Source organism: Haliaeetus leucocephalus, unplaced genomic scaffold (genome assembly GCF_000737465.1).
Source record: "Haliaeetus leucocephalus isolate CR32 unplaced genomic scaffold, Haliaeetus_leucocephalus-4.0 Scaffold473, whole genome shotgun sequence".
NCBI lineage: Eukaryota > Metazoa > Chordata > Aves > Accipitriformes > Accipitridae > Haliaeetus > Haliaeetus leucocephalus.
The window spans coordinates 8106693-8131047 of record NW_010972909.1 but is presented as its reverse complement, the minus strand read 5'-3'; the positions used below and the strand labels follow the sequence as shown (position 1 = coordinate 8131047).

The 24355-nt window shown below is 36.2% G+C and overlaps 1 protein-coding gene across 2 annotated transcripts in view; it reads right to left on the bottom strand.

The window, feature by feature from the left end:
* Positions 1–667: 667 nt before the first annotated feature.
* KRAS (Kirsten rat sarcoma viral oncogene homolog) overlaps positions 668–24355 on the bottom strand; it is a 24451-nt gene continuing 763 nt past the window's right edge. The window contains exons 2-5 of one of the 2 annotated variants that reach the window (XM_010575420.1): positions 23732–23854; positions 17300–17478; positions 14758–14917; positions 668–1008 (exon numbers count right to left, since the gene is read on the bottom strand). In XM_010575420.1, coding sequence (XP_010573722.1) covers positions 892–1008; positions 14758–14917; positions 17300–17478; positions 23732–23842 — 567 coding nt within the window. In that variant the 5' untranslated portion in view covers positions 23843–23854 and the 3' untranslated portion in view covers positions 668–891. Of the gene's footprint in view, positions 1009–14757; positions 14918–17299; positions 17479–23731; positions 23973–24355 lie in introns of both variants that reach the window. The other variant, XM_010575419.1, reaches the window with a different exon arrangement.

Genomic DNA, 24355 nt, shown 5'->3' with positions numbered 1-24355 from the left:
TACACTAAGGGTGAAATCCTGTACCTACTGAACAAAGCTACTTAAAGATTTGCCACTGGGGGTCAGAAGAGCTAGGATTTCACCTTGGTCTTCAGACACAAAAAGTTAGTGAAAGTCTTAAAACAAGGCATTAACAATAGCAAATCAACCTAATTAGAACTTTTACTTTTTCCATTGCCAGATGTGCATTGTTGTCTTTTTTTAATTTTTCTTTTTTTTTTTATAGAAAAAATAGAGTATTTAAGGAGTGACCGTGACAAATTGCAGTGAAAGTTTTTTTTGTGAAATTTTTATCTTTACATTCATTAAAGCTGATCTGAAATGCTACAAGACTAGATGCCTAGAAGCAAAATCTACAGGAAGACTATAAAGGCTTCTGGTCTCTCTATATTGCAGTCAGTCTAAAATAAAAGAAAGGCTGAAATGAAAGTCTCTTTTGCTAACTAGTCCTTTGTCCCAACCAGATTTAAAAACAAAAAAATTAAAGGGGATGTTAGAATGTGTAGAGCATCATTTCATTGTTTGGTTTGCACACAGAACAGAAGTTCACAATCAGTAAGAAAAATAGGAAGTTAGCAACGGTGCATGCACTGAAGAGTCCTAAGACAGTTCTCAGGTTTTTGTGTGAGTTTTTTTTGTTTAGGTTTTTTTTGTTGGTGTTTTTTTGTTGTTTTTTTTTTTCACAGGCATTGCTAGTTCAAGAACCAACAGTCAAAGAATACTGGCACTTTAAGAGGAATGAAGTTTCCACTGTCATTTAAAACAAGCATTCAGGTAAAGCTAACAGGATCATGAAGCAGAAAGTAAAGTAATGCTAAAACAAATGCTAATAATTTAGTGTAATGTACAAAAATTACTTAAGTACTTCTTAAGAATAAGGATAAACTGTATTTACATAATTATACACTTTGTCTTTGTCTTCTTTTTCTTCTTTTTACCATCTTTGCTCATCTTCTCTTTGTGTTTTCTGATTTCTCGAACTAATGTATAAAAGGCATCATCAACACCCTGAAAAGATACATACATGCACACATTAAGATCACATTAACAGACTTACATGCCTGCTTAGGTACAGCCTGTTTTCATCTGACCTGATCAGGTGAAGTGTGTTCAATCAGCAGTCTGTTTTGCTGCCTGCCAGGAGAGGTTACGCTGTCTTCTCCTTTTTGAGGCTTTTATAATGTCCCCTTGAGTAGACTGTGTGTTGGAGGAATTGCCAGGGTAACAGTCCTCTCGAGCGTTCCTGTTTCTTGGGAAGGGGCATGCTGGGGAAAACATTCAGATGGAAGGGGAACCATAGTTGTCTCCTGTCATGTAATAGGAACACGTCTGACCGCATTACTGTGCATGGGCAGAGAGGCCTGCAGGAGAGCAGCTTTGGGGAGTGGGCTGCCATTGTTTGAACAATTAATTCTGGCTACAGGCTGTTCCTCTCCCGAGTTCTGAAGAGCACTGGAACAACCACCTGAAGGAGCTGTTTTGGTGCCAGCAACAGCTAACACCTGCCTGCCTTCTTTCTCAGCTGTTCCCCAAACTGGCCTTACAGCAGCCTGCAGGTGACACTGCTCAGGGGCTGACCACAGATACCCCTAGGTCCAATTCCATTATTAGTGTGGTAAGGAAAGTAATTTAGTGTACAGCCCTCTTCCCCATCTCGAAGAGGGCACATGTTGTCCCACCTCAAACTAGAAAAGTATAGGCATCACACTTTTAGATTGTAAGTATATTATTACCACAGAATAAAGTTGTGAAACATTAGCTAGCTTTTTTGATGCCTTAATAGTCTATATGCAGCTTTAAAAAGTAAATACAAGTATTTGTAGCACGAATTCAATACCAAAGACATAGTTATGATTAATCTACATATTCAGGTCATTTCTCAGGCACACTGATAGTAATCACACCACAGTTTTATAAATCTTTATATAATGCAAATCAATCCCATGTTCCAGGGATAAATTATTATTTGATAAATCATTCTATTCAACTTACATAAAGACATGTGGAACACATTATCCATGCTGCTGTATCATGCACAGTCACTTAAATCTCCACGGCTCCAGTAGTTAAGCTACAGACACAAAAGCTAATGTTTCTTCACAGTAAGTAGTTTATTTGGGGGGGGGGGCGTAATTACAGCTGACAAAAATTAACTCTGGTCAAAAGACCAGCTTATCTGAAAGCCCGATATGAATCATTATCAAGTACAGTGTTATACGGTATACTTTGTAACAACCTATTTACCTGAAACAGTTTATTGCCTAGCTTTCAGGTTGCTCCAAATTCTAATCAAGTACCCATGTTGTCAGTCAGCCTTTACATTTAACAGTTTGAGTACTGACAGTTATAAAATCATTAAGATAAAAGATGATCTTGATTCTTCACTGCCTTACTCATATATCTTTTAGATAGATCAGAAACAGTTGTATAATGTTAATGTATCACAGCAGCCAGCTGCACCACTGTAGAACCAGGTCTAGAAATTTAGCCCTACAACTGGCAGGCAGCTTCCTACCTCGTCAGTTACAGAGTTTGCCTTCAAGCTGACAATAAAAATTTAACAGTCTCTGTTTACCCTTGTATGCCTACTTCAGTAAAAGAACTGAAAGTGAACTCTGAAAAAAGCACAACATAAAGCCAAAAATCACCCAATTCATTACTGTTTCAGTCAAACACCAAGTGATGATGAAACTTAAGATGGAAAGTCCAACCAAGAGTGAGGTGTTAAATAGCTTCACTTATAAAGCAGTGCTCCCAGTATAATCTAAATTTATTTAAAACCTTCACATTCAAGTTCATAATACATTTACAAATAACTGATGTTCCATCAAAGTCCTTAGCAGCCTATCTCCTAATACTAATAACACACTTTTGCAAGGTCTTGTAATATACAAAATACACTTGCAAATAACTTACTCTACATATTAAAATATTCTTGATCAATATAAAATTGATGTAGCATGCCTAATGAAGAGTAGCCTTAGTTCTGGAAAAGGTCATGTCCCCCATTAATCTTTTGAGATTTAGAAATGCTTGGTATTATTTTACAGAGAGCTAGTGTATTTTGCTTATAACTTCAGCATTAATGCATAAAGTGAATACTTAGCAATGTTTGTGCAGGGAAATGATCTAGAAGTGGTGATGGTTCAAAGTGTATCTACTGCAGTTCTCATCTCAGCCAGCCAGCTAAGAGGACAGTATTAAGAATCAATCACAACAGACAGAAGAATAGTTTCATTCCTAGAACACAAGAGTGGTGGTAAGGAAAACCACTGCACAATATTCTTCTACAAGACTGTTCACATTTCCTTACAAAACTACCTTTCAGTATTTCACACTCATCATTAATGTGTTAGAAAAATACTCATTACGAGGACAGTCGTTGGCTTTCAGTGGTGTTTTCAAACATGACACACTAAACAAAAACTGTAATTTAAGTTTTCAAACAAGCAACCCTCCCTCATTAAACTGGTTTAAAAATAAATACAGAGAAAATAACTTCTACAAAGTAATATCCAGACACTATTATGGGCCTTTACACACATGACTTCACAATTAAGGCTGAAATCTTTTATTCTACCTAGTAAGGTGATGATGATCTTTAAATACAGCACATGTTGCAAAATAACTAGGGAATTGACTTAGCTTTCGTCCTTGCATTAACACCACTGTAGATAAAGCCTTTAAAATTATTTATTATGTATTTAGTAGTTTGGTCCTGCCACAGTTCCTCTTAAATTCAGGTAATGAATATAACATGACATACAAAACTACGTTTAGAATATTTGTGAATTAGAACAGGAGAACTCAAGATAAACTGAGGTCTTTCAGTTTTCAGTGTGTGGATTAAATTTTAAATGTAAGTGGTGGATATGCTGTTTACAGAACGTCCCTAAAGGCATCAGTACTGTAAGATCAAAGGCGATCAACCTTTCTAGTTACTTCTTTCAGTAAGAAGGGACTGCATGCAGCTGACCTTCCTCTCTTTAACAATGGAGTTGTTATGTACAAGCCTTTTGGAAAGCGTAAGATGTACTGAATGAGTGCTTTAAATCCAGGCTCAGGATTAGAAACTCAAAATTCACTGTGCATGTTCAGAACTATACCACACTGCCTCAATAAAGGTGCATTTGATGGAGCTTGCTCCTGGCACTTGTTTTTCCAAAGGGCAACTACAAAAGGCAAAGAGAATAGAAAAATCAGAACCGTTCCCACAGAAACAGCCTGCTCCTGGCTGCAACTTTTCTTTGGAGCACCACATGGTCCCATGACCATATAGAAGTCTAGATATGTGGTTTCTTGTTTACAAGCACGCATGAGACTTGGCAACTAACCTGGCTATCAATAAGAAACCCTAAATTCATAAGAAATTTGGAATTCTTTCATAGCCCAGCCCCCAAAATAGACCCTTAAGCAAGTTTTAAGTTGTAGAAAAGAGTCTTTTTTATATATTTTTTTTAATATGTAATACATATATACATACACACATGTATCAGTCATGAGTAAGAGATATTTGTACACCTCTGTAGTACTATGGAAAAATCATTAAATTACAGTTTTAATCAGGCATCTACAAATTCTTTAATTCAAATCTACAACTTTTGTAATTCAAACTTTTTACTGTTAACCCAGCTCAATCTGAATTACATTATCTAGATGTCTAATTTATGCCCTAGAGAAACTTTTTGTTATAGTATGCTTTTTATGTAAAAACTTTAATGCTTTCAAGAAAGAGATCTTTTGAAGATTTTACACTGAGTTTTAGAAATTTCTTCTTGGTAGTTGGAAATTACAAAGGGATCAAAAGATATTATGTATTTTCTGCTTTACTGTGTAACAGGAATGACCATCTTGGAAAGCATCAGCAGTTAATGGTAATCAGGGTAGTCAAAGATTTCAGTTAATTGTACAAGATTAATCTAACTAAGAAGGCATCCCATAAGCAGCAAGAAGATAAACTGAATATTCCAAGAGGCAGCAAAACAACACTCTGAGCTATCAAATTTGATTATCCACAGACAAAAAAAGAAAGTAAATACTCTCTATCAGTAACACAGCAAACTGTGTTATAATGAATATTTTTTAAGTCTAAAATCCCAGCTGAAAGACTCACGTCATTAGGTGCTGCTCTCCTTAGTCATCTACTATGCATCCGACTGAAGTAATACCTACCTTCTTACGGAACAGAAAGTACTACAAGCCAGACTGTTTTCAATGTGAGATTTCTTATTCCACTAGAATCACTACTGAATAACAGCTGTACCACGTAATTTTGGAATACGCTTTCTCCAGCTTAACCTCCTAAATACAAAGTTGCTGAAATGACTGTCAATACTATGTAAAATTCACTTGAGTATAAAGATGAATGTTTCCTCCCCTGAGCAAACTCTTGAAGTTCTAGAGTCTTATATCCAAGACTATTTTCTAAATAGGGTATGGGAAAAAAACCAAAACCCCAACAGTATCCATTGTTGACATGAGATTTTTCCCCATCTGGGAAAAAAAATAAAATAAACAGCATGCACAAAATCCCAAAAACATATTTCTCTTGGACATAGGCAGAAAGAAAGTAGGAAGCTGGTAGAAAGAAAGCATAGGTTCACTGAGCTATCAAGAATCTTAAATTCTGAAAAGATGCTTCCACTGGAGGGAAAAAAAAAAAACCAAAACCCACAACTCCCACCATCCTGTTCTCCTTCTCTCAAGGAATTCCACAGAAAGAAAAAGCAGACAGAATTCAGGATCTTTAAAGTTCCAGTATACTAAAAGAAATTCTACTTTGAGTTGTGGCTAGATTAGTAAGAGAGCAAGAAACTGCAAAGTTGGTTTTCAGAAGGCTACAGGAAGCAGGCTTAAGCAATTTAATTCATATTGCTCTCTACTTGCCAAGCTGCTGTTAGTTGGGTTTTTTTGATAACTAGGAAAGAATAAAACAAGGTATTTTGATGGCATCAATTCTATTGATATTTGGATGCAAGACTGGGGGGGCCTTTCCAGTTTCCCGCAAAGGAAACCTTTGATACAAACAGTATCACAAAGTGTATCTTTTTTAAGGAAATATCTAAAGAATTATCTCAGAGCAGTCATCTACCACTTAAAAGCTGAGAATATAATAAGCCTGAGCAGATCTAATAAAAACTGATATGAAACAATATTTCTCCTCCCTCCCCCAGAAAGAGGAATAAAATTCCCTTACTGAAGGGACTATTCCTACAGTTGTGACAGTCTCTTTAAGATACAAGTCAAATTCCACTACCTCTCTGCAAGATGTTCTGGAGTGTGAAAAAAATACCTTGAAAAGTGAACAGTTTTTCTTTTACACAATGGGAAACTCCAAGTCATCCTCCTGTTAGACAATTATATAAGGAGTAGCAACCTACGTTCTGCACTGGTGCAGTAAGAGGTAAAGAATTAGTGGATAGTAATGCAAGGAGCTATTCTGATGGTTTGCTCAAAAAGCACTGGAAGTGATTTAGACTAGTACTTGCTTCCGTATCACAGTTTCTTCTTCCCTCTCCTCCCATTTTTTCTTACAGTGTAGTTACAGATAAACAATTTTGTGAGAATTTGGGTATTGGGGTTTTGGTGTGCTTTTATTATTGTTGGGTTTGGTTCCCCCTCCCACCCGCTCCAGTTTTACTTCACTGTTGCTTCCCTCACACCCCCCACACCTTGTAAAGGCTCTCAAAAAAAGTGAAACCTTACCATTTGGTCCAAATCTGGATTGCTCATTGCACTATAGATGGCAAAAAACAAAACTAAAGTATTTCTAGAAATGGTAGATTTTTTAAGCTTGGGGAAAACAAGGGAAAAATGGCATGGCATAAGGAAGGGCCTGAGAATTAAGAAATCCTGTATGCCAGCTGCTAGCCAAATACTGCTTTGCTAGATTAGGAACCTCCTGTTTCTGCATCTGAGAAGGACTATAAATATTATTGTCCTCTCCCCTCAGTTCATCAACCTAACGATTCAATCAATATTCACTTCAACAGTATCTGCAATATATCTGTAGTAAAACTTTTTCCTCTTAACTTCTTCACACTCAAAACTAGGTCTCCGTTTCACAGGTGGAGAAGCTGATATGCAGTAAAGACTTCTTGTTAATCTGTTTATCAAAAACCCATGAAACAAAGCAAATTCATAGTACTTGGGTGTTTGCTAGGAATATTATTCAGGATTACTATACTGAAATCTGATTGGCTTTATATCTTAAATTATGTCATCAATTAACCATAAAATGTCTGATTTGCAAGATACTGTCAATCATTTTTATTTGGCAAGTGATTTGTAAAACTTACCCTCTTACATTACAAAACTTACCCTGTTACATTACAAAACTTACCCTGTTACATTACAAGGCATTTTTTAATTTTCACGCACCCTGGAGTCTTTTCTTCTTTGCTGATTTTTTTCACTCTGTACTGTCGAATCTCTCGCACCAATGTATAAAAAGCATCCTCCACTCTCTGCATTGTAAAACACAACTCCTTAAAAACTGCTTCATTGACAATTGTGACATATTGGGACACCCATGGCAGGGGAAAAAGCCACAACAAAACTACTGAAATTATGAGCTTTACTTGAGAGAAGTATACGGATCTCCAGTCATATATTTAAAATGCCAGGCTTGCACATTTGCTGCTTGATGAATAGTTTTTCATGCAAGCAAAAAAAGACACACTCAAAGAATTTATTGATTATCAATTATTGTGAATATCTACGCTTCAAGCCCTCCTTTTTTCCTGTGCAAGGTAACACTCAAGACAAAAAAGCACAGGGAAGATTTTCTTCCATTGCATACCATGCTGAAAATAATACCGCTTATGGTACTGAATCTTCTCACACATTTTTGTGGGCATGGATATACTTAGCAGGCACAAAACCTTATTAGATTGGTAACTGAGGGATACTTAAAACACACAGTTAACCACCTATTTTCACTTCTTAGCCAAAGTGAGAACCTGTAACTGTTTGGGCAGGCAAAGAAAAGTAAGCTTGTTTATGTTCTGTTCTTTATGAAGGTGTACTTTCTTTGCAAAAATCTGTGGAACAAACTAACAAAGTATAGAAAAAGTCTAAACAGGTAATTTCCTAAGAGGTTACAAAGAAATAAAATCTTCCAAGAATACTGAATTTTGGGCAATATTGTCTTTAAAGCTACTGACTTCACAGAGCAAACACTATGCTATTAGATTTAGGAAAAGCGATATTTGGGTCATGGCAAAGTGCTTTTAAGAAGCACCCGAAGTATTTTATATTTCAGAGTAACTTTCAAAAGTGATTATTGTTAGAAGTTATTCTTCCATGCAGAAAAAGCAATAAGTTCATTACTATCGTGTTTAAGAGCTTGGTTCACATCAACACACAAGGCACACCTAATCTGTTCTCTCTGGGCCAGACTCTGGGCAAAGGTCCCATAATAACCACTAAGTGCAAACAGCCCATGAAGTTCTGCTGCTCAGATTTTTCTCTGGTTAATGAGAGCTCTTCAAGTATTCCAAGGATGACACAGAGCTACACCAGATTCTCTGGTTTCACACCCTACCTTTCTGCAGTTCTGAGTTTAGGCTACTTGGAGATGATGATACAATAAGCATTTTAAAAAAGAGAAAGTATGAGAACTGAAGATATCTTTAAGTAAATACAAGAGAAAGAAGTACAGCACCAGCTTTATATTATGATATCTGTTATTTTAAACTGATTATATCTGTGCATAAACTTAAAAATTCAGGTAGATCTGTAAGGATGTTCTTGTCATAACAAGATACAATATGTTTAGCTGCAGCTTTTAAAGGGGAGAGCAAATCTCTCCTCTGCCTTACTGTCAATCTCATTACTTGTCTCCTCAGTCAGATCCAGGGTTGTTAATTTAATACAAACACATTATTTGAAAATAAAAACAGAACAGTCTGATGATCATGGAAAACAGTACAACCATTTAAGCCTCAAAACTTTATTACTACCCAAAGACACAATCTGGGCTTGCATTCGGCAAATTTTCGGTAAATTATGTCTCCAACTTATCTTCATATTATGCACCTAATAACAAAAAAAGCTAACATTTACTGCCACAGTTACTGGGTCATTTTGCACGAACTGTGCCATAGGTTATCACATTTAAGACTCATTCTTAACACACTGCTGCTTATCTGAGGGTCCTTCTGAACTACAGCCACTTGAATTTAAAGATTAATTAGATTTATTTATTGGATTGTATTTCTCTGGTATATACAATGTGTCCTGTTAGAATGTAGTGAAGTATTGACGAGGTGTGAAGTCTTACATTCTAGGTCTGAGAGTTTGCAAAATGTAAAGGAAGCCACTAAAAAACAGCCAAAAAACCAAGTAAAGCTCATACTTTCATGTTTTCCTGGAAGGAATGGAAGTTTATTCCTGAAGAGGATACAGTAAACATTGATCAGCTGCTATGTGCCAAAGCACAGGCTGTACAAGAATCAGCATTTTTGCAAATCTACTGTTCTGCAGTAGAAATATGTAATTTGATTATGGAGCTTTCACATGAATAATTAGATAGCAATTCTTCAGTCAACGTTTATTGCCAACTTTCCCATCACCAATGTGAGCTGTAATTTGCTTTAGCAATGCAGAGAGAGGGAGAGAAACAGACAGAGTGAGAAAAGAAATTGCTACTACTGCCACCACCAAGAACAGTTTTATGAATCCTGCTGAAAGAAATTATTCTGAAAGAAAATCTGTACAGAGACGCATTTGCTAATTTCATTAGCACAAGGTGACATTTTAAAGAGCCAGGCGCCAGTCTTATAAACTTAAGAAGTCATTTTAATACCAATTTCTTTTAAGATTCCTCAGAATTTTTTCCTTAAATGAGCATGGACCATACATCTAAAATATGATTAACCAGTTCTTTTAGCTGTCAGAACTGGAAGCAAAAATATCCTTTGGCAGACATTAAAACCTTCAAAATCTAAACAGCCCAAAGAACCCGTGACCTTGAGGCAATGTTTTCAAGATGCTTTTGACTCCTAGGAGACAGCCAAACATTCAATTTTAAAATATGACTATGTGCAAAGAAAGACTATTTCAAATACAGACCAAAGTACAAACAGGAATTTTCACATGTTCTGCTTCTGTAAATAGCGCTTAAAGGAAAGTAATGAAAGTTAGCCTTGACATCTCAAAAGTGTTCTGTGTCCACCTTTATACACTTTGTCAAGAGTTGGTCTCCTAAAACCAACTGTTAGACAAATAAAATCAACATTATTCATGAGGACATGAGCAAAAAGAATGCTACTGACTTGCATAAAAGCACTCCCCAACATAAAACTTTGTAGTGGTAAAGTCAGCTTAGCCAATACTAGAGAATACACAAACCTGCAAAAATCTACTAGCTCATGTAATATTTAGCTTATAGTTTAGGACTAATTTTTTGTCTGTGTCTAAAACACACATAATACTTCAAAGGACTGTTTGGAAACAGTTACTATAACTCAGACACATGCAGAACCTCCACTAGTTTGGGGAGGGAGGGTGTGTTAAGCTAATCATGTTATTATCTTATGAGTGTTAAATACGAGATATACATCAGTAAATTCTCACTAAATACTGCATAAAATCATGATTAAAATTACAAAGTTAATCCCTCCAAAGTTAAGAAGTGCCAGAATTATAGCTGTCCGTCCTACCTGAATTTCACCCATTGTGCACATGTAACCTTTTTTTGCTGCGCCTATTTATCTTTATGTTAGGTAAATAACAAACCTGTTTCCTCAGCATCCTGGAGTCATTTAGCACACAAGTGGGATGCCAGAATGTGTTTCAACATCATCAAAACTTTTTTTTTTTTCCTTGGGGCCTTGTTCTTGGGAAGGACTAAGCCTTTCTGGAAAAATTTTCCCTTACAACAAACAAGCAACATGAAAAAAACTCAATCCACATTGTGAAGTCTGACAAAGTTGTAACTAATTGAAAACAAAGTTTCAAAATGGAACCTGTACACATGAACTACATTAAAAATGGCTTGGAGTGAAACACATACAGTATCATTAAGCAGATAGGACAAATCCCTAATAAAATGGCAAGTTGGTTCAAGCAAACTGGCTAAGTTATCAGTTATTCGTAAATCTTAACTGAGATTAGTAATGAAGTTCTTTAAATACTGCACCGATTACTTCATCAGACCAGGCACAGGTTCTCAACTTCTTTTTGTCACAAGTTTGGGGCCTAACCTATTGTACATCAGACAGCTGAAATAACTATAATGCCTTTTAACAGCATCCTTGTGATTTAAGTCAACTTCTTCATTACACACTTCAAAAGTGTGTTTAAGTATATATTCTCAACAACGAGACCTAACGCTTTGGAGAATCCTTTACTATGCTTACAATAATGCCCATCTATCTGCTTTTCCTCTGAATTCAATACTAGCAAGACAGTTGAAATGTTCCAAGGAAAACAAAATCCTACACTTAAACCACATTTGGGCTACAGCCTTACAGCTTTTCCTTGTGTAACTCACAGGCAAATGGAAGCCCAGTAAAGAATACAGGATGCAGCCTTGGTGGGGATAAATCAAGTTTGCGTCTCATCTCTCATTGATGCTATTGATATCATCAGGAGCTATACACTCATGGGGACAGAGAAGAATTTGAATGTAAAGCTTACGTCAAACAGAGAAAAGCAAAAACAACTATCAAAATAAACCCAAGAAATTCATGCCCTTCTGCATAAGGATTGTGAAAGGATGAGTATAAGTGATGCAACATGCCTTACAAAACCACCAGTATTGACACATTTACATTTAGAAATAGGGCAATCGCTAGTTTTCATAAATTGCATTATATTCATTTCAGTCAATGATCCAATTAAAAAAAATTAATAATCTATAGCCTTATACTCAAGTTGTAGGGTCCACTAAGCAAACATTTCACTGATGAACTCTATTTGTATGAAAATTCACACAGGGATTTGGCTTAGAACACGACCTTTTTGCAGTAAGTTAATCTTTATTGCAGTCAGAACCAAATAAAAACAAATACACTAACTTTTAGAACAACCTATTTCTGCACTTCATTTCAGTGTTTTCCTCTTTCCTATTTTTGACCTTGTGTATGAATTTTTGAAAAATCTTAAAAACTGACTTAGCTGGAACTGAGACATCATTCTGCACGAGCATACAATGCCATCATTTAAAAAAAGCGTCTTGGCAAAACAGACTACACGGACAACTCCTTTCCATTTCCATCTCCCCCGTTTCCTTCCCCAGAAACCTTTCTGATGCTCTCTGAGCTCCAGCAGAAGTGGGGCAAGGGGAAGGGCTAAAGCAAGAAGATGGCGAGGGCCCCTTCCACAGTGCATTAGTGCTGACGTTTCCCTGTGGTGGGAGGTGTGTACAGGAAAGGAAAAGAAGGTTCCTAGTTCCAAATATTCAAGTCAGACTTTCTACAGACTCCAGAAGTTGCCAGACCACCAACTACATCTGTTCATACTTGGTAGTTCTGCATGTAACCAGAGAGGACTAGATTTATTTATTTATTTTTAGCCAAGGACTGAATTCTGCCCAATAAAAATAATAGTCCACGGACCACATGCAGCTTGCAAAATTGTTTGAATCCCCTAATTAAAAAAGTTACTTTGGAAGAAGGTATGCATATATATATGTATATTTTTTTTTAATGACAATGTGACTGAAAAATTGTAATATGTAAATGCATACGTATACACATATACATAAATACTTAGATGATCTTGCTATAATTAAAGATCAGGTTCTTCCTCCAATTCCATTTTGTCTTCTCAAAAATATTTTAACAACACAGCATCTTATGAAGCAGTTTCATAACACAACGTGTTGCTAGCAGCACTGCAAAAGAACCAGCAGCCATACCTAGTGGTTCCAACTTTTAGAAGCCAACATTCTCAAAGAGTCTATTGGGTATCTTTATTTTAAAATCCATGAGACTACTTTAGGGACTCCTTATCTGTAGAGGGTGTAAAGCTCAGCTTTGAAAAACAAAAGCCAACAGTCAGATCTCTTCTGTAACACTTCAGTTGGCACCTCCAGAAATATAAAGTCACAGATAAAAGCAGTCAAATTATAGAATGACAGTCAAATATGACTGATCTATTGTGCTCTGAAACATGTACAAACCTCCAGCAGACCTCTTAAAAGTCTGAGAGATACAAAAAGCAGGTACTACTTTGTGTAAACAAACATTATAAAACTGAAGTGGTGATTTTTGAGCATGCGATTTTGTATTGGCTAAGCGTGATGGGGCTGCTTGTAGGAGTAAACTGCAGGTGGGGTGGGGAGAAGCAATCTTTGAAAATATACCATTGTATCCACGTACTTTTATTAAAAGTGGCTATGCAAAAGGAGTATTTCCTCAACAAAGCCTGATGCTCTGTAAAACAGGCCAAACAAAGTACAATCTACATGTTACTACAGAACTTCCATTATTTCAAACCTCAAATATAATTTCAGAGTTCTTCCTTTTTTATCCTAACATCTCAATGCCAGCCACTAATACAGCACCTTCCAAACAAGAACACTGTAATTATTCAAGTCCACTTACATGCCACATTCTTCACAACACTCTTGTGGCCTAATTTATTCTCAGTCATTAAAGTTAGGTAGGATTAAAAAAATGGAACTACACAACAGAGACTTTCTCTATTGCCAAAAGTTAGCATTCCTTTGATTCCTCTGTAAAGTTTTACTAATTAGTCCAGGTTTCAACTTGTCAAACTTGGGTGGGTGTAGCAAATTTGCACTAATAAAATACTCATTTCTTATATCCAAAAGTAACTTAGGTACTGCCTATGGGGAAATTCTGCCAAGTGATGCAGCTGAATCTATTTAGCAGTTACTCAAATTGCAGTATTCTGCTCTTATTTGCCTCCTCTGCTACACCTAATTCCTGATTCATAATTTCCACGTAACACTTCTGATTAAGCACAGAGTATGAGTTATTCGGCCACTCAGGCCTGATCTAATTTGTACTGATATTAAGTCTTTACTCTTAAAAGAAAAAACACAAATCAGCATTTTTCAAAAAGAATGCTTTCTTCCAGAAGTACAGAATCAGTTTCATCTACATCTGTATAGCTTATCTCCTCCTGAATGCACAGATGTACCACTATGTTCACCTTTGTCCTAGCAAACCCTGAGAGAAGCACTGAAAGGACCCTAATGGCTGCCTCTTTCACCTATACCAGTGGGGTACGATATACCAACAGTGAGCTCTAAAGTCTTAGAAGAGTATCAGTTTACACAGGCAATTAATCCAATAATTTCAAAAAATACTTATGGTCAATCGCTTAGCTATAAAAAGGTATATCAAGCACATCCCACTAACATTGAACCAACGCCTCAAAGAAAAATTCCTTTTGTTATTAATGAAAAGACTTAAAACAGAAGAAACTGATTAGCTGTTTGTCTGCTTAATCGTCTTGCTGAGGAAAAAAAGCACTTCACCTCTAAGTAGAAGTGCTTTTTATTCTATTAAAACCTTTCACAACATTAAGAATGCTGCAACCATCTGACAGCAGAGAGTTAATGGCAGGCCAGGTCTCATTCTTTGAGTTTGCACAACTGAAGCAAATCACTCATTAATAAACAATTACCAGTTGTCAATGAGTTGACAGAAGGAAGAGACACCACAAGAATTTGTACTCTGGAGAAAAGTACCTATTGATAGGACCAAGCAATTGTCAATGCCTGAAACGATAATTCAGATGAGAGTTCTGCATTTGTATCTGGTAAGTTTCGAGCTTTACCTGTCTTGTTTTTGCTGATGTTTCAATGAAAGGAATTCCATAACTTCTTGCTAAATCCTGAGCTTGTTTTGTATCTACTGTTCTGGAAGGCAAATCACATTTGTTTCCTACTAGCACCATTGGGACATCTTCAGAGTCTTTAACTCTCTTTATCTGTTCCCTAAAAAGGAAAAAAAAAAAAAAGGAGAGATTGTATTTAACAGGTATTAATATTAATAGTCTATATGGTAGATTTTAAAACAATTTAAAAATTCAATTAACATATTCCAACATCATACTTTAGGTTATTTTACTGCACATAACACTATTAGAAGCCACCAAAAAATAAAGTGACTAATCCTGTCACCATCAAGTTTATCATCTTGTTCAAAAAAAAAAAAGTTGGCATTTTGCAAACTACTATAGATTTTGACATCATGACATTTTTTTTTTTTTTTTTTTTTAACAGCTAATGCCAGAACAAGCCTAGGAAGCTCTGGTATAAATCTTACTACTTATCTCTCATACTCAGCACTCCTAATACTCAATTCATTTGCTAAGGTAAAAGTGCTATGCCTGTTGTCTCCATTTTGGTTTGGTTTTTGGGGACTTTTTTTGTTTTGTTGGGGTTTTTTTGTTTGTTTTTTTGTTTTTAATTAAATACAGCATTACAAACTCTGCATTTAGACCAGCAGGGTTAAATTTTGAAGACCACTGGTCTGGTTCTCTACGAGGAGAAATTTGGTAAGGGAGTCTTTTCAAACAATAGTTAGAAAGCATTTTGAAATACTAGTTAGATGTACTTGTCAAGAATCTCAAATAACAATCATTAATTTCATTACTTTTGCCTTCCCAAATAATCTAGCCATATGTTCCTTAATTTAGTCAATGTTTTCAGTTATTTATAAGCCTTCAGTTTCAGTCTGCAAGGTCATTCACAGGTGTGTGAATGCACAGTAGAAACTCCAGCATTCAACTCACAACATTCTTTGAAATAAACTGGGAAGGCCTTCTTATGCAAATCTGCAACTCTCTCTTTAAAAACAAAAATTCCACATAAAAACCTCTATGCTCCTTCTTCCCCTTACATCAACATCTATCCTACCCTCTTCCCTTCTTCCTCCACAACCAGAGGAAACCCATTTGTAAATAATCTGGTTTGATAATGAAGAGGAGTTTATGGTTTTTCTGAGAGCAATAGATATGTTGGTTTGTTTTTTCCATTTGTCATCCCTGCTGTGCTAACTCTTACCTGTTTGGGTTTTTTTTTAAGTCACCAGTACCAATACATTCAATTAGAACACTTTATATGTAATGAAATTTATACAAAGGCTGGCTACCTCAATTCAAATATAAAAAAGAAACAGTCCTGAAAGAAAGCACCCACGTTCTCAATATTGATCTCTCCCTGACTTAGTATGCAGCAGCCATTTTGCCCCTCTCATTTGCAACAGTACTCCCCTGATCCCACAGCTCCCCAGGGAGATAAGCCAGCAGTAAACTATTTCTGTAGGTAGGCATCTACCTGCTTAGCTACCCACATTAGCACGCTACACAATCAAACGAGCTGCCTTGCTGGCATGCAGGAGAAAGTGAAACTATGTGATCAGGGCAGTTGCACCTGCTGACTTTGATTACCTTGAACTGCCATGGTATCCCACCTTAAATGAGGAACTGTAACTTCTATTCGTAACAAAAATGTGCAACTTCAGCTTATGAGTAGATGTTGGGTTTGTGGGTAATACTGATAGCAAAACACTCCTCCACCATACAGCAACATATATCTGACAGCATTATAAATGCCTAACTATGAATAGCTTAACATTATGTGTTTGGGACTAATCTTAAACTGATGCTGCTAAACTCAGTGATCTTTGGTGGGATCTGGATTGCCTTCTAACAGAATACCTAAAGAGAATTCAGTATAATAGTAAGCTACTAAGTTATAAATTATCTGGTATGGTAATCACCAGAGACTGCTTCTACTTCTACATTAATGTAGCTGACAAAGAAAGCATGAGTTGAAATTTTTAACTAAGTATTAAAAAAGGAAAGAGACTATGAAGAAACTACTAACAGGTTTTTTAGCAGTCATCCTGGAACTCTGATTTGGTGCTTGTCTACCAGTCTTAGGTGTCAGGGCTTACACATGTTACTCTTCTAGTAACATTCCACAGGTATTTCCCCTCCACCCCCAGAACAAAAGCTAACAACTGACATAATTGTCTGTACAATTTCAATTGCTTAAGTTTTTTCCCTCTTAGCACACAATTTTATCTATGGAATGGGCAAAGTTTACCTTTAGATAAGTCTTCTCTATGAAGAGGCAAAATTACTAAGTCACATTGGTTTATACGAGAAGCGCTTTCAGATATTCTAACTTGTGAACGAGGCAGTAGATTTTCAGACCTACAAATGCACAAATAAGTTGCAATATTGCTAACTTGCAAATTTCCCCTTAGATGCTATTTCATAAGAGATCATTCATTATTTATTTAGTGGAAGAGCAAGCAACCTATCCACCTAACAGAAGAGTTAGTCAATTATCTTTCAATATACACACCTATAATGGTGAATATCTTCAAAAGACTTTGTATTGTTTATAGCAAATACACACAGGAAGCCTTCCCCTGTTCTCATATATTGGTCCCTCATTGCACTGTATTCTTCTTGACCTGCTGTATCAAGAATATCCAAGAGACAGGTTTCTCCATCAATTACTACTTGCTTCCTGTAGGAATCCTAAGAAAAGGAAAAAACATAAACCTTGGTTAAACACAAAAAAGTAAGATTTCAAACACCTATAACTCAGGAGATATTGAAGTTGTTTACTAGTAATCGAGCATGACTGAAAACAGTTAAAAATCCAACTTTACAGATGGACAAATGACAGTAGGAAAATAGTGTTCCATATTTACATGTATACAGTAATCCAGAAGTGGAAAGAGCACTGAAAGAACATGTTCTTATCTGTATTCTGAATCTTCAGTGAGTAACAGTACACGTGCGCGCACACACACACACAAAGGGCAGTGTTCTTATTTCTTATTTTGCACAAAAGGACAAAAAGTACAAATTGGATTCAGATCAAAAGCATCTCCCCTCTGTCTCAGTTAAAAGAAGAATTGACGAAACTTGTAATCCCGATTTTAAAAGGTTTGACTTTGTTTAAGCTTACTCAATTTACCTTTTTTTTTTTTAAAGTAAAATTTGACCTTCATTCTATGGATGTTTACGAAAGCATTGTGCCACAACAATGTACAAAATAATAAAATAGAAAGAGTACACAAGAGAGACAACTCCAAAAATCTATGCCACTGAAAATGAAATTAAGTATAAAAAGCTTTCAGTGTTTGGGACAGGAAATCTGTTTCGTATGCCTAAGCAGGTACATATAATGATATTCGTTATTAAGTTATCGAAGTTGTGTTAATATATTTGAAGATCAAGCTTTTTAGCCAAGACAGACCAACAGAGTCATATAAAAGCCCTGACGGGTTGGTTCACAGAGATGTTGGAACAACCAATTTCAATGCTATCAAAGTTTTCAGGTCACCGATTCAAGTGGCTAAAATCTGTACAAAGTCTCAAGCAACTAGATATTCATGTCTATTTACAGCTCTTTTTGGTGCTAGGCTTCTATGAGTACATAGTTTTAGCGATAAGAACATAAGCATTACTTTCCCAATAACTTCTATAAACATCTATATATTTGAAATAAAACAACGTCAATAAGCTTTTAAAATAGGTCTTTGAGCAGTGCCATGAATTATTCTCAGTAAACAGTACTTGTAACAAATAAAAGGTATAAGCACAAAATCTTGGTATTACCTTTCAGATCCCTTAGCTAGAGATTAACACAATATTGCTATTGTTCTTTTTAACACTATACAGAAGTGCACCTAAGCTACTGGGAAGGGAATCAAAAGAATTAAAGCTGCAATTCTAGCCAACTTCAAGATGAATTCAGAATGACCTTCCTTCCTTTGTACCCATTTTAAGGCACCATATACCTACTCCTGTACACTTTCTATTTACTTGTATTTTTACAAAAGGCTCTCTTCTTTCTTGTTGCTCACGCTAAAAAACAAGCAGAAGATAATGGTATAGAATCAGTACCTTAAACTAAACAAACTCTGTAATCTCACATTCATCTTGAGCCTGGATGACATTTACCAGTATCAGGTAAAACAATATTGACTGTTACCTTAAAGGTAAAAATTTACCTCCAATATGATTTTGGAAATATTTATTTCACAGAAGTGTAAATTCAGTGTTCAAGTAAGAAGTAACTAACTTACTTTATGCTATGTTTATGCTTTATGTTTCAATACTGTTTAAATATTGATAGAGCCGAGACAAATACACAAGCTCCAACATGTTTTAAAATAAGGTTAATAGTCCATCTCATTGCTTAAAGAAAAAAAAAAAAAAGAAAAAAACCCCACACCAAACCCCCTCCCTCCCCCAAAGGACACATCTTTATTCTAATTCACTTAAATTCATTAGCAGATCCCTCATGTCCTATGATACCTTTAGTACCGTTCACACTGAAGTTCTGGTAGAACTTCTATCATTATACTAGGCATGTTTACAAAGCTTTCATTTTCTCTTCTTGCAATTTGACTGCTAGTTTAAAAATATGAAAAACAGTTCTTGAAAAGCCTGTATTATTCCTTTACATCTCAGCACTTCAAAGGAAAAGAAATTCCCCTCAACTGAGCTCTAAACAAAAGCTTTAAGTAATTTTCATCAAAGAAAAGTCATTTTTAAGAGAAAAAAAAAAAATCACTTTTAAGAACTGCTGGCTTTAGCATGCCTACCATGTTAGCAGTAGCAGCAAAGATGCACCAGCATAAAGCACAGCACAGGTACAAAAAGAAGGAACACTGAGATGATAGTTGTTTTGCTCGCTTCTGGAGAGAAAATTTTGTCACTAACTAGAAAGCGGATTTGAGGCAGAAGAAAAAGAAAGACGTGGGAGAAAATTCAAGCTTATGATTTCCTTCCAAGCTACTGAAATAATAAGCACTTTGCTTTTTTGCCTTTTTCTTTTTCCCCTGCAAAACATCAAACCTGAAATCACATTTGTCAGTGTAGGAAAGCAAACTGAAGCACCACATTAAAAACTCAGGCTACTGGGACCCCGACCCCCATTATGGTGAATATCAGCGTAAACATACCAAAGATAAAATTTGTTTAAGTGTTACCATACAGTAAAAATTATCAAGTCCTGCAAAATATAAAGTAGGATGTAACAAAAAGTTATGCCACTGTACTACTTGTGGCACTTCTACTTCAAAATGCAACTGCAGCATCCAAATGGCTAGACTCCCCTTTAATAACAAAAAAACCCAACCTTGTAATCTATAAATTTCATAACTTATAAAAATCCAGTAGCTTTACTGCACATTGGAAGATTTGCAGTAATGAATGCAACGGAAGAACAATAAGAAACACCCAGTACACAGCTATTAAGTAAAAACAAAATGCAAACTAAAAGTTAATTTTGAAGTAGTACCCGACTCCAAGTATGAATTTGCAATTTTCCCCAGTATACAGACTCAGCATATCTCTATAAAAAAAGTTTTAATTTCATTAATCATTTAGCCTTGCTTTTATTTGCCTTTCACAAGCCATAAAAATCACCACGAATTATACTAAAGGAGTAATAATTCCATCTGTTCACAAGCACCGATTAGAAAATGTGATAGGAAATCTCAGCTATATGCTACATATGGAATTTATCTAAAAAAACCCCACTGCTTAATAAATCCCATCTAAGCAACTAACTATTATTTTGTAAAAATCCATTATACCAGTGATTTAATGTTAAAATATCACAGCTACGAAGACTAAACTATTACTAAATATTGGTGGAAGTTTCACAGGTGCATAGGTCATTTAAGAACACAGACTTAAATATCAGTATTCGTAAATCAGCTAAGGGATTTTGCTAATCCAATTGAAAAGCCTCTGACAGGCAACTAGGAAAGCTGTTCTTTCTCTAGGACACTGAAAAGATGACATATATTTAGCACTAAACATGCTGAAGCTGTAGAAAAAATAAAAATAAAATAAAAAATTTAGAAGTTGTATTATCACACAGGAGAGCACAAATAAAGATTTAACAAACCTCGACCGGTAGAGGGCACTAGTCCAACTGGTCTGTGTATTAGGCCAGATTTACGAGGGTTAGTGTTAGTGTACATACAGTTAAAAAAAAAACACTTAAAATCGCTTGGCTACAAATCTGTGCTCGGACATCTACTTCAAATAAGATATGAAATTGTGAAACATATAAGGCACATATATTTGAATAACAGTAGCCACCCAAACATACATTCATTTTAAACCTCCCCCTGCCCCCCGTCATCTGCTATGCTCAGATATAAGTAAATACTCAAGCAGGCCATGCAACTTCACATTTTCCAAACAAGTTATTTGTTGAATCATTAATTCTACTCCACTGAAAACAGCAAAAATATTAACATTGTAAATGCAACTGTGATTAAGTAACTAGTATATTTTTTTCCTCTCTTTAACTGCGTTGTCTTCACAACATGAGAATTTTAAAAGTGTTGAGTTTTGTTTCGTTAATCACAGGAAGGATTTAAATTATTCAATAACTGTGTCCTTATGGAATCCACTACAAATACTAAACTCCCTTCTCTGTCCACCCCAAAATATTTAGCTTGATTATGTATCTGTGAGGGAAAATGAGTATTTTGTCAACAGCCGTGTGGCGATGAAAGAAACAGCAGTAAGTGAGAAACAATAGTAGTGACACTACTGAGCCATCTTAACTGTTATTATTTACTAGTCAAAGCAACTTTTGCCTTATTTCCTCACACTGCATAAAAAACACTCTACAGCTACTGTTCTTTCACCAGCCCCTACCACCACAACTGCATCTATACAGGAAGCACAATCAAGCAACCCTTCTCAACTGAATAGGATTCTGCCCAGGCAAGGACTGAAGCACTTAAACCCAATCACAAACCCATTCTCTGCAACCTGCTTGCCACTCCAAATCACAGACCACTCTTATTATAACTGAATTCTTTCTTCCCTACAAGCTTACCTGCATGATTATAGCACTGTGAGCGCGCACAAGGTGATTTACCACAAGTAGGAAGATACAGTCTCCATCCTCAAGGAATTTACAAGACAAAAAATCGTAACTAGTACTCAGACAAGAACTTGTAGAAGTTGCAGAAGATTAATACTGTTGCATGCGACAAGTTGTGGATGCTGGTAAAACCCATTGGGTTAAAGGTTTCTTTCTTTCACAACAACATACTGATTCTGGACCACACCACAATGTTACAGTCATCTTGCACACAACCAAATAAAAGCCACAGTTCTGGGATTTCAGGTTCTTTCTATAAGGAACTGTATTTTCATTTTATTATTTTACATTAAAATGTATTTGGTATTCCTCAAAATACTCAGCCTGTTGATTAGCAAAATCCCTCAAGTGATTCAGGAATACTGGCATTTAATTTTTTGTGTTCCTAAATTGTTTACGCAGTTCTGGCTTTATATGACAACTTCTAACATAGAACCTCCTCCACAATACGTTTTTGTAATGCATAAACATGCCTCTAACCCAAGAGAAACCCAGATTATTATGAACAAGCATTACAAAGACCAACATCCTCCAAAGTTCCTTTTGCAGGAAAAAGTAAAATCCCATTTTGCTTATTCCTCTCAATGAGTTCTGTGTGTTTTCTGTTTTTTAAGTGTGTTTTGGGTTGTTGTCTTAAAATTTCACACTTAGTAATTGAAAGAGCTGCTCTCCTAGTGCAAGTCACTCTTCCTCTCTCCACAGGTCTATTCACAAAATCTTCTACAAGCACTACTTGGCCATGCAACAGAGAAACAAGACAACACACAGACAGGTTAAGGTAAACTCAAACTCAAGCCAACACATTTCTATTTGGGGCACATTAACTCAGGCCTGTACTTCGCTAAAATAAGACAGCTTCCTACCACCTCAGGGCACTGGCTCCTTTCGCTTATGTCTACCTGAAAATGACTACATAGCCATTTTCCGAGTCACCATTTTAAGCCTAGATTTAAACCCTTGCGATTCCTTCAAGTGAGCTTGGAAGCAAGTGCCTCATTGTATAAACATATAAATGAAGTCATAAGCTACAGAGCTTCAGTGCTGGGAACATAAAAATCTTGGGTAAATTATAGTGTCATTTCTCCCTTTATATGGTCTGAGGTTATTAAATCCAACGATCCACAGGAGATTTCAGACAACACTAGTATTTTTCTTATATTTAAAAGGCAGAGCTTGCCTGCTCATTAAAAGCCTTTAAAATATCACAGCTTTTAAAGCTTAAATACAATTTCAGATTTTGAGGAACTGTGCCATGTATTTCAAAGAATCTACTACAGTAGCTATCTTAAAACATTTTTTTTCTAGATACAGAAACATGCACTGGTGTGTTAGGAAAAAAAAAAAAAAAACAGGCTCCAAATTTTGCTTCATTCACCATAACATTCCAGGACACATTTCTCACCGTGTGAAACAGATCCTAATGATAGGAGCTGAGAAAGCTTGATGCATGCATTTCAGAACAAATTTTCCTTCTTGATATCAAAAAGGAAAATCACATTTAAGAGGTTGCATGCAAAGACATGAAAAGTTTTGCCAACCACTTTCAAGTGAATTTGGCAAATACTTTGTCACCCAAGATCCTATAAACATGCATCCAAAACTGTCCAACAAGATATGGCAATTAACACCATACTTTAATTGATAAAAATTGTTAATTCTTTACTGCAGATGTTGTTTGACAGCCAGATCGAGAAGCACAGCTATTTCCTCTCCAATGCTGGCCCAGTGCGGACCATTATATGTTTGAGCTCTTTTTATTATAAAGCTTTGTTCTATGTTTTTGTGGTAACTGTCCAAAAGTAAACAACTACCATTATTACTGATAATCTCTCTTCACAAAAAGTATAAGATGAAATTGTTTACCTCTATTGTAGGGTCATATTCATCCACAAAGTGATTCTGAATTAGCTGTATTGTCAAGGCGCTCTTGCCTACACCACCAGCTCCAACGACAACAAGTTTATATTCTGTCATTTTTTAGCAGACCTGATGACAAAGAAACCAACATTAAGCAGAGAGTCAGGCTCCAACTAATGAGGATGCTGTTGGTGTGTTTTCATTCAATATCACGTTCCTTTGCTATTACCGGAAAGCAACTCCCTCCCTGAAAGAAAAGACAAAAAGCTGTGAGGGAATGCTATTTCTCAAACAAAGTCATACATAGGAAACACAGCGTGGGCACTAAGCTGAAAGGCACCGATTCCAGAGAGAAAAAAAAAACAAGGATACATTAAATTCTGAAAAACGTCAAAGAGTATTTCTTGCGGGGCACAGATATCGTTCTCCACCGCCTTCTCCCAAAGCCCCAGCGACTCTGGGAGAGCTCCTGGTTTTTTACGAAAGCTGGGCCAAACCAAGCGCCCCTCAGGCTGGGCCCCAAACCCGGGGCCCCCCCCCCCCCCCGCTGCTGCAAACGGCTGTGGCGGGACAGGCGCCGGTGCGAGCACAGCTTCACCTGACGGCTTCACCGCCGCAATTTTTTTTTTT